This window comes from Petromyzon marinus, chromosome 34 (genome assembly GCF_048934315.1).
Source record: "Petromyzon marinus isolate PM22_M1 ecotype Great Lakes invasive population chromosome 34, UKy_Petmar_22M1.pri1.0, whole genome shotgun sequence".
Taxonomy (NCBI): Eukaryota; Metazoa; Chordata; class Hyperoartia; order Petromyzontiformes; family Petromyzontidae; genus Petromyzon; species Petromyzon marinus.
Window position 1 is genome coordinate 12,797,670 of NC_133700.1, and position 13,704 is coordinate 12,811,373.

The 13,704-nt window shown below is 45.4% G+C and overlaps 1 protein-coding gene across 1 annotated transcript; it reads right to left on the reverse strand.

The window, feature by feature from the left end:
- Nucleotides 1–2,872: 2,872 nt before the first annotated feature.
- Nucleotides 2,873–12,830, reverse strand: LOC116948742 (transmembrane and ubiquitin-like domain-containing protein 2). The gene is made up of 3 exons (XM_032965779.2): nucleotides 12,700–12,830; nucleotides 8,429–9,098; nucleotides 2,873–8,098 (listed from the first exon to the last, which is right to left on the reverse strand). Exons 2-3 carry the CDS (start codon nucleotides 9,073–9,075, stop codon nucleotides 7,693–7,695), a joined length of 1,053 nt encoding a protein of 350 aa, XP_032821670.1. The 5' UTR covers nucleotides 9,076–9,098; nucleotides 12,700–12,830; the 3' UTR covers nucleotides 2,873–7,692.
- Nucleotides 12,831–13,704: the final 874 nt, after the last annotated feature.

A 13,704-nucleotide genomic window follows, 5' to 3' on the forward strand; every position in this document is an offset into this window, starting at 1 on the left:
GCATTGTTGGAAGGTGAGGCAAGAGCGGACATTGTCAACCGTCCCTGTTCTCATCTCGCTCAGCTCGCACGAGTTCCACAAGAGGCCGTGACAGCTGCAGCCGCTGTAAGTCACCATAGGCCGTGATCTATCAACCGATGGCCTCGCCCAGCCGGCGCCGTCACTCACGGCCCCGCGACTCGCCTAGGATGCATCTCAGATCGTCGAGCGCAGCGCTCTTCTCTCATTTTCAGAAGAGGGGGGGGGGGACTTTCGCCGATAAGACATCACCATTGAGGGCCACCGCCCATTTGAAACCACTCGGATTTGATGATGGGGGTGTTGTCACATTGTTGGCCTTTTGGCCGCGCAATAGGGGCCCGCCAGTGGCCCGCGCAATGAAGAACACTGCTCTCGCTCCCGCACACGAGCCGGTCAACACTGGCCAACTCGGCGGTGGGCGTCCTATCTCTAGAGCGTGTTTCTCGTTTGGTTGCCATTCCGTAGTTCGTCTTGACCATCGTCCATTATCCCTAGGAGTCATGTCGTGTCCTGCCCAAGCCCGCTTACTCTACTCGACTGCTGTTGTCGAACATGCGTCTGTTGTCTCATCCACGTGTTCCTCCTCTCGGCTCCCGGTGTCATTCCAAGAATGTATCTCTCCAAGCTTCTTTGCGCATACAAATATTTTGTTCCACGTTTTTTGTTAATGCCCCCTGATCGACGTCATAGGAGGAGGTGCTCATGTTAAAAACGTTCGTCTAGACAAACTGGTTTGTATGTACAGGTATGTTGACCTTCTTTCGCACCGTACATTGCCAACCGTGCTAATGGGAGGTGTGGAGGGAAGACAACTAAACACAAGCATGACGTTCAGCTTTCCAAAGGCACTCCAACCCCTTGTCCGGCTTTGGATGACATCACTTTGATCCTGGTTTGCCTTCAGAGTCTGCGCCAGATACTCACGGTTCTGCTTTGTTCCGCGTCCCTCTGACGTCTTCAATTGTCTAAGCTCAGTTTTTATTCAGTCGCTGTCATAACTTATCGTTATGGAATAATTAAGAATTAAATGGATTTATTGGGAAAAGCATCGTCGAGTCTTTTAGAAGAGGGTCCTGCATTGGGATGTTCTCCTCGTGGCCGCGTGGATTTTTCTCCGGGTCCTTACCTCCACATTTAGAAACATGCGCTTCAAGTGTTTTGCTGCTATAAATGTCCACATGTTAAGGCACTTCGTTGAGCTATCATTTGTGACCAGGTCGCTTCTGAAAAAGAGCTTCATAGCTCAGTGGGCCTTAGCTGGTAAAATAATAGTTTAGAATTTAGGCCGATTCACTTGTGAACTAAAGTGGCAACTGGCCCCATGCCTCCCTCTCGCCAGCTCACTCCCCTCGGTCACGTGAGTGGCAGCGCCAGTCCATGATGTGACCGGAATAGACTCAGAATGAGTAGCAATGCATGGATTGATATTTATTTAGCAAGGGCAATCACACGCTACACGGCCATGTGCAGTGATCAGAGCGCGCCCCTCCCAATCTGAACGAGGAAGAGTTCAAATCCAGGCGGAGTGGGTGGCTGGCTCATCCTTTTGTTCATCAGGGACTGATGAGTTCCCATTTGTGGAGAGAGAAAAAGGTTGTAATGCTGTGATGGATTCGCGCCGACGCCACGTGAATGTGGAATATCCACCTCTGGCTTCGTGTTGTAAATAGATGTTAACGCGGAACGTCCTTGCCTGCAACTTATTTATCTTAAATACATTAAATCTTCCTGCCAGTGCTATACCCCAAGGCGACACGGCCTCAAACGTGTTGTTTGCAATTGTGTTGTCATCTAATAGCGCTGGGGTAAAAGAGACAAATGCGACCGGGCAGGGCAAGGGCGCGCGTTGTCCTGCAGCAGTCGACACGGAGAGCCTTAATTGGGCGGCGTTAATAACAGCTATAATGTGCGAGCCAACGCTGCGCTCGTAATGCGACAGGCCGCGCCCACACGGGAGCGGCCTGGAACCACGAGGTAGTCCTTATCTAAACAATGGGGGGGGTGGCAGCGTGGGCCGCGTGTTTTACCTCTATTTGGATGCACGCAACCGCCGCGTTATCGGCCGCTCATCGGTGCTCGATAGGAGGGACTTAAAATAGCCTTGGGGCAAGAGGGGGGCAGCAGTGGGGGTGGTGGAAGGGGTTGGGGTAGGGGGGGGCTGAGGGATAAAGAGGACAGGCCCTGCTCTGGGAACAAAACACTGCTCCGGTCGTTACAACACTTGCCAGGTGGCTGCATTTATTCCGATAAATCAACGACTAAAGAGACAAATGAACGTTGAGTGCCATTACGTCAAGGCTAAAATCATTCCTGATGACCAATAGGCAACCCTCAGTCTGCCCTGTTTATAAATTAGTTTGTATCGGTGGAAATGGCAGTTTTGAGAAAATCCGACGATGTACTGCCGACTCCTGATTGTGAAGGCCTCTCTCGTTGACATCTACGTGACCCACCAACCCCGAGAAGTTGCCGACTCAAAGGTTCCCCACACCAAGCCATGCGAAGAGAGCAGTGATTCGCAATCACTTGGAATCGGCGGAATTCATTGTGCCAATACGTTATGTACGTCAGAGGCGTCCTCTCGAGTCACTCAAACATCACCGATATCACTGCCCCCCGCCACCGCACTCACATCTGTGTCTTATTGCTCTCCACACTTCCAAAGCGTCCCTCTTCAGTCATCCTCTCAAACCTCACTCCCCCCTCCCCACCAACCTCGCTCTCGTATTGGTCTCCACAATGTCCAAGCGTCACCGTCTCTCTCCAAACCCCACTACCAAACCACTCCGCCTGCAACTCGATACCACGGCACACGAGTCCGACAGAAATGACGCAGTCTGACCACGGCTGCTGGCGGTCGAGCTTTGTGAGTTCCTGTCTTTAATTGGACAACAAAAACCACACGCACCAAGTATGGCTGTCATGATATGGAGTAGAGCTCTACATGTTTTCCCTTCCCACGTACATTTCACGACGAAAAGGAAATGTGGGTCCACGAGTGACAACACTCCCGACTGATGCACACGGTGCGTGAGAAGCACAACCCTGTCAACACCAATGTGAAAACAAATGTACAAAAGACATCGCGGTTTCCATAAGCATCACACCAGGAAACCCTCGCGAGTCAACTCCCGATTGCACACGAATTCCTATATTACCAAGCAACGTTAGCTGGTGCAGCAGAGCATTCAAACAAAAAGAGGACCGAGGCTGATCCTGCGATACCTCGCACACAATGGAGACGAGTAACTCCTGGTGTGCATGGCGAGGGGCTGAGGCTTGCGCTAAACACAACTACTCAAGCTAGCCTCACATTTAAGTAAAAGGTTTGCAGAGTCTCTTTAATAGATCGGAAGCTTGAATAAGTTAGAAACATTGCCTCGTGTTTCTCACGTTCGCAGCTTGACAGTTTTCCTACACCAATGGAATAAAATGCAAAATGTGAATTACAAATAAAAACCCCACTAAAACGGATTACGTCGCGGCATTCTCAGATTAAAATGGGTCTCTGAAGAAGGCTCTAAAATGAGCTGTTCCAACTGCACACCAAGTATTTACAATAAAATAATTCTGAACAAAAACACCGCAGCACCGTCATAAGTGGACTGCACTGTGCTGCAGTGCGAGCGTGGTACACTGCACATTCGGAACACGCAAGCCTTGGTGTGCGCTATTTACATGAATGTGGAATAAATGTTATCATGCATAATTATTCCAACACAACTAAGAAGATACAACATACCTACTGTTTACAAATAATAAAAAAATATACGTTCATCTCATCTCAATCGAGGCTGTAAGCAAACTCCATTCAGCCCAAGAAAATAGTTTGGAACACTGCTGACAACGTGGGGTAAAGGTTTTTTCTTAATCGATTGCAGTGATCCCATTTTGTCAATTGCATTTTTCTCAATAAATTAAACACATTATAGAGTTGTGCAACGCGGGACTGTGCGTTAATTTTCTCATTCATTCCTCCGATGTTTAAAACGTAACCCACAGGAATGTGCCTCGGGGCCAGCATATCGGTACAGTGGAGCAGTCTGAGCCTCATCTCTCAATGTGAGCGAAGCATTTCGAGTTTTCACAACTTGTCTGAGAGTTGAAGGTGCCTCACACTGGCTACAAGCCCACGTCTCACGAGCTTTGCAGCAGCACATCTTAGGTTGAATGGAGTCCAAGAAAGCCCTGACCAGAATATAGAATTTCTGTCAATTTTAAGACCAAATATCGTTTTACACCAATGCCAATGTCAAGTACAAGACACTCTTTGGAATGACGTACATCCGAAATGAAAAGTTGCGACGATTACTTTAAAGAAACATTCACTAACGTGTTACATCTAGAAACCGTTCCTGCTCGTGCTTTGGTGTCACCACGTTCCCCGATTGAACAAATCTTAACGGCTGTCATGTTGCTGTATATGCATCACAAGCACGTTTTAGCGTATTGTTGTAATTGGCCTAAGCATCCCCTGTAGACAAAGCAATCTTACGTTTGCAATATATTGCTGCCATGGGTAAATTCAACACAAGAAGCCAAAACTAGGGGTCTGACACTGCTTCTCATTTCACGAGCACCGAAATGACCCCACGAGTAAAAATCAACTTTCCAAAACAGGGTCATGTGCTGGGCATGTGTGCGTTACGCAGCTGTAATTCGATTCGCTCATCTCTCTTATTTGACCTGCGTTTCATTATTTAGGTGAACGTCTTTAGGTAAAGACCATGCATCCACGGGCACGTTTGTCCATTACTTGACGAACATAGTAACTAAATCTTACGGGTGCGACTACTCGACTCGAGTCTTGACAACAAAACTGCGTAAAAAAAGAGTCGAAGTCAAGTGGAGCTATTTGACTTTCACGTGGCAACGTGGCGAGACGTGGGCCAAAGCGATGAGATCATGGCACGAGTGTGGAGGGCAGAAAACAATCGACATAGGCGAGACGACGCACAGCATGCTCACAGCACAAGAGCAAAGCAGGAATAATGACGATGCGAAGCCACAGTTCCTGTGGCAACCAACAAAGCGCACGCAGTCTCGAGATGCGCCAAGCTCAACCGCCAAGGTGCTCCACCAATGTTCAAATGTTTATGAGAACCGCAAACCCAGTAAGTGCCAGATGTATTTTTTTTGTCTGCACCATGTTCCGAGCGGCGCACCTATCCAAATATTGACTAAATTGTAAATTAAAATAGGTCACCATTTAGTTTTTGTAATACATTTCCTTTCGAAATACTACATTCGACATCCCTATAATTAACTCCATTTGGCTAAATGGCAGTCATTCCTTCATACTTCACAAGTGTTCTATTAAGTCATGTGAAATGCATACGTGATCAATTCCTTTTCGCTTCCTATTCCTATGCAACACACCATGCGTACATACGTGTGTAGATAAATTACTCTTCTGGACAGATCGTTATAATAATTAGGTGTCTCTGGGCACCCTCGTCAGTAAAAGTGAAGGAACCCAGCCAGCACAGGCAATTGGAGCATTCATGAGATTTGTTTGTGGGACTTTAGCCACTGCAGTACTTTCAAACGCACATGAATATAACACGTACTTAACCTTCATGATCCAAATATATTCAAAGCCCAAGATTTCTAAGCGACTGAACGTTTTTAATAGCAAAGAATAATGCTTAAAATTGTCGATCAATTATTGTTACTCCAACTCCCAGGATAAAAGGACATTTTAAATGTGGCGCTGTTAATTACGTAGGTAATGCTTGAGGAATTATACCTCTACATAGAAAGTTTAAGCTATACCATTTACCATCGAATGCAAGAGTGTGAGTTTACAATCAGGCTTCAATGAGGCAGGTTTCATTCTGGATGAACTGACTGCAGTTACAAATTATATTGACATCTCAGTTTTCCACACTTGCCAAGGGAGCTGTGATGGGCCCATAATCAGGATTTCAAGTTGGGTTTTTTTAGCGTTAACAATGACAAAAAATATGCGAAAAACATAAACACCCAGCCGTGTCTCTGTCTGTATCACAGTGACCGATGAGCCTTGCCGTTGGTGCCTCAATGGCTGCTGCCGACCAATCACATTTGAACGTTCGTGCGTGCCAATAGGTTCAACCACTACTAACATTGAACGGAATTCCGTAATTAATTCCGTGACTTTAGGAATCCATATTTGATTCTGAAAACCATAACTGAAAAACTGATAATCGATTAACAATCCTAGAAAATACCCCAAAACATTTAATAACATAACTCAGAAACCTAAATATCAAAGGTTGAACATGGGCTGTAATTCCATTGGGAAAAAAAAGTTTTAGTCTCAGTGACCAGTCACACTAAATTAGTTTGAAGAACTTTGCAAGGTTACTTTCAAATAAAATACGAAATAGCTCACATTGAGCCACAGTTGACTTACAGGCCCAAACTAAATTATTGATCAAAGTAATTTGGAGGAAAACAAAAGTATACATTCTCACATCACTGGAATCTCAAAAGTGACATCAAAGTAACAGTAATCACCTCATATGGTTAATTTACAACTGTCTATTGGCTATATGCTATTTGGGGTTTTTGACTTTCTGCTTACATCTCACTGACATGCAGGTTTTTCACTTATTCCCAATTCACTACTTTTTAAGTGAATTAATGGCCAATATAAACACAGCACCAAGGGGAGCTTCATTTACTCAACCACCACCAAAGATGCAGGAATATACGTAGTGGGACTCCCACACCCAACATACAGAGTGGTGGGGAACAAACTTGGCCTGGAGGTGAAGGGTAGGAGTCTATCACCATCATAATATAAATTCTACCGCACCTTTCACACCACACGTTGAGAGGCGTGCCGCATTCAATACGAGTTGACATTGTTTGCGTAGCATACACAGTGGGGCAATTCTGCTTGTATTATCAGGTTGGTGTCGCTCGTGTGGGAATGAGCACGTGGCAATCTCACCACAGGGTGGCACCCACACACCGCAGAGCTCACACGTCCACAATACTCCTTAATGCACAGGACGCACATCAGTTCAGAAATCTTAAAAGTCCCGTATGGCAGAGTCCGCATCGATTTCAACCAAAGAAGCACAGGAACCAATACGGAAACTCTCCAAATCATCCAGTAACCCACACCAACACATGTGGACTCATATTGCACACAATCACTTAAACATTAAGTTTAGTTGTTGAGTGACATTCAAATGCATATATTTAGCTTCAGCGACCTGCTCTACTCAAAATCTAATTTCTATAAAAGTTTGCAAAATGTAAGCCAAAGGCTGTAACTCATTTGCATTGCAATATGTGGTGACCATCGGTCAATGTAAAATGTGTAAGATGAACCAACGGATCTCTTACATAACTGACCAAAAATGATACAATTGTTTTGGATGATCCTAATGCATGAAAGTTGCATCCAAGGAAATAAAACATAGCCTCCTTGCATTGTTTCTCATGCATTATCTGAAATACAAACCTCACCACAGGTCACAAACCAGTTAAGGCAACAAGTGACCTTTTCGTTTTAATGTGCCATAGGTGGGTCACTGTGACGAGCATAACTGCACAATTTGTGTGAAATTATTCCATTGAGCAGTGGATGATCTGCGTTGGCTAAATCCAAACGGAAAAATTATGCCGAAGCCCTGGGAGAAAACTTTGTATCGATTTCCCACCTCCTTTACTATTTTATGACCGACAAGCGACGTACACCACCGCCCCGGCAACAAGCGTCACCGCGGCAATTGAGGCCGCGGCTGGAACAGACAGATAGGGTCGCAGGTTGGCGCAAGCGTACAAGCCGGCACACAGCGCGAGTGTGAACACTGGGATGACGAGTACGTGCAGGCCGACCGACGTGCTGCCTGCCGCACCCTGCTGCGGTACATCCGTCGGCTCGACTCTGCCGCCCTCTGCAGGTCCCGGGCTGCCCCCCATGGGCCCCGTGAGGCCACTGGCAGAGCGCCGCGCCAGCTGGCAGTGCAGCACGGCGTCTGCGGCAATGCCCAGAGACTCGAGGGTGCGCTTAGGGTCTCGAAGTAGCTGCCCCCGGTAAATGAGCTTCACGTGCTCCTCCTGCCCAGGGAAGTGTGTCCTGGAAGAAAAACACTAATTATGTGGGTGCGGAATCACGAAAAAACATTCTTAATTAGGCATAGAATATAGCCCATTTTCATCAGGTAACTTCAATCACCGAAATAAAATTGTTTAACATACAATAATGCACCTTCTGACTGCAAAAAAGGAGTATAACAATGTCCAGCCTTACATTATATTAAAAACAAATTAAATGCTTATATTCCAATGTAAAATGCCACATACAGGTTTCCATGTATAGAAGAGGTAAAACCTTTCTCTGCTACTAAAATGTTATCTTGGGTAAATTCACACCTAAACAAATGTGAAAGCAGTGCGCGGAGCTCACGTTTTAAGGAAGGCGATGGTGTCTTCTGGCATGACACGGATGATCCTCTCAGAGTCATTCAGAAACTTGAGTCGAAGCTGCACATCCCCGGGTCGCACTTCACGGGGGTCGCTGCGTGGGCTTTCAACCTCGCCTGTCCCGCTGCCCTGCGTCGCGTCGAGCCGGATCCTCTTGCGAAGGCCCGTCACATTCAATGGATCCTCCCTCCCTGCCGTCGCCTCTGCTCCGTCATCCATCGGCACAGAGGCACCTTCCTCCCCGTCGCTGGCACTAGTGGCGTCAATGGAGGTTCCGTTTTGGCTGCGAGCACTGTCTGAGGAATCGCCCTCTCCCACTTTGTTCCCAGTGCTTCCGTCACTCTCTGTGTCACCCCCGCTGGCTTGCGGCTCAGCCGGGGATCGTGCCGGTGCCACGCTCCTGATCAAGAGGGCGCCGGGTTCGGCCGACGTCGACGGCTCGGTAGGAGAGGCGGCGGCGCTGACACTGGTGGAGGAGCCGGAAGAGCCGATGGGTGAGCTGCTGACGATGGAGCGGAAGAGCTGCTCGGAGCTGTCCTCCACATAGGTGGAGAGCCATGCGAGCACCAGTGCCACGGCCACGAGCACGGCTGCCAGCATGGGGCCCGGCTCCACCTCCTCCCAGCCCATGGCAGGAACCAGCCAGCGCTGCCCTGTATGGCGTAAGAGCACAGATGTGTCATTTCACACAAGCACAGACATACACGATAACATTCCCCACTTTTAGACGCAAAGAAGGTGGGAATCACAATACTTGCCAGGTAAGATGACAGAAATAAGGCACATGCAAATTTTCAATTTCCCTTCAAAAGCTTTATCCCAGCCTTCTGTCTCTTGCAGTAAAGTATCAGTTGGTGCACAAAGCGCCTTATCAGTGAGCGTTCTCTACGGTTTCAACTGAACAGTATTGTCATACTCGCATGTACTGTTTACACAGGGCAAGATACGAGTCGAGTATTTCAAATGTGCAATGTATGTTTTACAGTGGCATTTGGCTAAAGCGATTAAACTATCACCTTTGCAAGAGTGACTGATAGAAAAAATATATGCGCCTTCAACACACATTGCCAAAATACAGTTAGAAAAGCAATGTTTTTATTTTGGGTTTAATAACTCTAACAATGCTTTACCACCTTTTTATATATGTATACAGAATTATCGGAAGTCCTGACTTCATTGCACCCAGAACTCACAGAACATCAAACAATACCAGCAATGAAAATTATACTCATTGTAAATGTTACCCCAGATGTGTGCTAACCCAAAACCTCATCAAAATATGAAGACGTAATGTGCAGTTGCTAATATCCACCAACTTCAACTCCTGGAGAAGATTGTTGGGTCTGGTCTCACTTTCACAAAACTCACTTTTGTGATAAGTGGGTTTTGTGATTGGGATGGATGATGGCTGTCTTTAAACTGCAACTTATAGCCTGCCAGGCAAAAGTTATTTGGCTACGTTGGTAAACATGAACACTTATTTATTTCTGGTACACCTGTACTTGTAATGTATTATAACAGAGAGGAATCCTGACAATGTGACCAACAACACGTACAGCTTTTTATTTTATGATTTAAAAATGGTTATCACATTGTATATTGAATGTCTGACAAAGGAAGAAGTCACTTGTGAATGGGCTAAACATTAACAGACCAGAAAGTAAAGCTTGTGAGATTGGATGAAACGTTTACTTAAAAGACTGATAAATGCCTAACAGGTTTATCTCCTATATTTGGAGAGTCGTACAAAGCGGATTGAGTCAACCCAGTTGAACTGCTGTTCGCCAATAATCAACACCATAACTTTAATCTCGAGTTTAATTCATATCTAAGTATGCATTCTGCTCTGAAGTAAACGTTAACGACTACACGATTGTAACATTAAGGATAGTTAGCAATTTTGTCCTGACATATAAACCCAGATTACCTAGAACATCATAACCACATTTTAGTTACTCAGTCCTACTTTATGAATATTGCACTACAAATAACATCATTAAATTAGATTGGTCATTACATTGGTCACTAATGACAATGTCACCATTACAGCACAAGCAACTATTACAATACAAATGGGCGACCAGCTCTGAACCAATTCCTCAACCACATGAATTCCATACACCCAGCCATCAAATTCACCATGGAAGTGGAAAAGGATGGCAAGCTACCATTCTTGGATGTTTTAATCGAAAAGAGACCAGATGGCTCAATGGGACACTGTCTACAGGAAAGCCACCAATACGGATGCATACCTAAAACCTCACTCCTACCACCATCCATCCCAGAAGAATTCCCTCATCAAAACTTTACACCATAGAGCTCGATGCATTTCCGACCATCATCACCTAGCCAGTGAACTGGAACACGTACAACAAGCTCTCAAGATGAATGGATATTCAGACTACACAATCCGTAAAGCTATCACCCCAAGCGTTGGAAAAGAACCATCTGAGGACCCAATAAAAAACATCACCTTGCCATACATAGCAGGTGTCACCAAAAAAGTTTTCCAAAATCATGAACGCAAGATCCAGGTTCGATTTGAAACAGTACATAAAATTCGTGAACTGATCCCATCTGTGAAGGATGCGATCCCTGACCTGCAATACCCCGGCGTCTACAAACTAAGCTGTTTGCGACAGTAGTTACATTAGGGAAACTAAGCGACATGTCTCGGACCATGTTCGTGAGCACAAGGCAGATCTGAAACACGTTAGGACCAATACCTCGGCCGTGGCTGATCATTGTTTTAATGCGGTGGGCTCACACGAAATTGATTTCTCGAAGACGAAGGTACTCTGCAAACCCACTGGCTATCAACAAAGATTCGTTCATGAAGCCATCCATATATACAGACACAATTACAACCGAAAAGATGGGTACAAACCTAGCAATCATTGGAAGGACGTTATCAAGCAGATTAAGTCATAACTGGCTGTGATGTTCCCTTCCTGCCACCTTCCGATGTTAATTTTTATTTTTTCCCCGTGGCTTCGGCTCACTGATTTCACATTAACAGGTTGAATTTCTCGCGCCAACGTGGCCACCTACGGATGCCGACCTCAACGTCACGGTGGCTCTCCGATCTGACATTAACATGCTAATTTATCATTAACATCACTAGCTCCGCCCACTTCTGCATCGAGTTTTTTTTCTGATTATCCGAATTCCTCCTATAGCTAAAATAATATACAATGTAATTGGTATTGGCCAAACATTCAAATTATGAGAAGTTACATGCAATTACTCGATTTGGATTACTCATAACATCGCCATCTACTGTGAAAACGTGACAGAAGCCTCCTGAAAAGGGCATGAGACTGTGACGTTTCCTAGGTAAATAAGCGTAAGACTCTAGAAGTTACACATATATCATATACACATTAACAGTTCTTATTATAAATTACAGTTATAATAGCAAATTGTCTTTTGATCAACAATATGACTCAATAGTTTATGTTAAAACTGTTAACGTTGTGGTTTTACCTTCAATACTACCAACGTTAATGCACTAAATGTTTTAGCGCATAGCAGTATTAGCTTATCTAGGATTTTATATAGCGCTTGTGTCAAAGCGTTTAACAAGAATTGTAAATTGTACATTAATATTGTCTGATGGGGAAAAGGGATGGGGTTAGAGACTTGGGGAGGGGAAGGGATGGCAAGGAATGGTGATGATAGGGACAGGGAGTTGACTACTGTTATAACTGTTGTAATCAACTGTTTTATACTGTAGTTAATATTTTACTATTGTTATTTTGGCGGTTACTTATATTATCAGTTAATGTTATTCCTCTCCTGAGACATCTGATCAGCGTGGAAGAGTAGGCCAAAATAATCTCTCGATGGGACTCTGTAGTGGAGGTTCTACCACCCGCAGTGGAGTGCGCAGGCAATTGCAGGGCTGCGCCTTTACCAGCGTTGTTTTATAATCACTTCACCAACCTCCACCGACCAGCGTATGCTCAAACACCACGGCCGACAAGGCGTGGAGAGGCATTCATCTAGCAATGGACTGATAAAGATCGGTACATAAACAATATTAATTTGATAAATATAAACGTTGTCACTGTTGCCTGAAGAAGGGTACGCCTCAGGCCTAGACGCTTCGTCCTTCAGGCCCGCGGCGCCCTTAACCACAATCTTCAACCGTGCTAGCTCGCCACCTCAAGGAGCACACGACGATACTTAAAAACAAAACAGCGACATTTGAGACGTAAATAAATACAATAACCAGCACAGACACGGCCCCACCGAGAAACGGGAGCGACCCGGATCCAAAACGCGTCACGACGGCGCCCCGGCCTCGTGACGTCACGATCACGTGGTCAACAAACGCTAGACCACAACTTCTGGCTGTGGAGAAAGTCGTGGTGAACGATTTGTGGAAGGGGAGTCACGGTGCCAGAACCGACAGAAGTGAGGGATTATGAGAGGGGGGGATATGACGAATAAAAACACAGGCTTCTGGCCCAAGTCCAAAGTCAATCCCTTTGGAAGTTATTAGCATGTTATTATTAACATGTTATTATTAACATGTTATTATTGATGTAAAGCTTTCGTGACTGCAGGGATTCATATTATTGGTTCTTCCGGTAAAGTCACGTAGAAAGGAAACAATAAAATAATAAAAATATTGTTTACCGAAAGAACCAAGAATGTTAATATTGCCTCAATTGTTTTTATTATCTTCGTATAACAATACGCATGTCATCTATTCATATCATAGTAAACATGTTATGCTGCTATAAAGGTAGTGTTATTGACGAATGTGATTAGCTTGTGCACAATTGCCAACGCAAGCAGCATAACATGTTTACTATGGCTCTGTGAGGTTTAATGGTGGGTACCTTTGGCGCTTTATAATTGAGCGGGTGAGCTTCCTGTATTGACACTTGTGCATGTGCTGCCTTTTTGTAAATGCACTAGCGGATGAGGGGCTCCCCACCACGTTTAACCACGCTGGTTTGTTTGGTGAATGCGGGTAGCATAGAAGTCGTGCGAGCCGGGAAGCACATTACAATGGAAGCATGACCATCACTATCCAGGCTCGAACTTGCTCAGCTTTCGAGATCTGACGAGCTCGGAGTGCATTCCAAGTGGGTTGAGTGCAGTAAACACTTATTGGGTACAATTTGTATAAATTCGCTTGCGGATCACAGTATTTCTGGGTGCACTTTGTACAAATGCCAAGGGGCGTGGCTCGGACTGGCCACGTTGGCTCAAGATCGAAACCATATCGCGATTACGATTCTCACG

Excerpts from the sequence above, each read along its gene's own strand:
- LOC116948742 (XM_032965779.2), bottom strand. The coding sequence starts at position 9,075 with ATGGGCTGGGAGGAGGTGGAGCCGGGCCCCATGCTGGCAGCCGTGCTC. Across the intron at positions 8,099-8,428 it reads ACCATCGCCTTCCTTAAAAC|GACACACTTCCCTGGGCAGG; the intron begins GTGAGCTCCGCG and ends TTTTTCTTCCAG.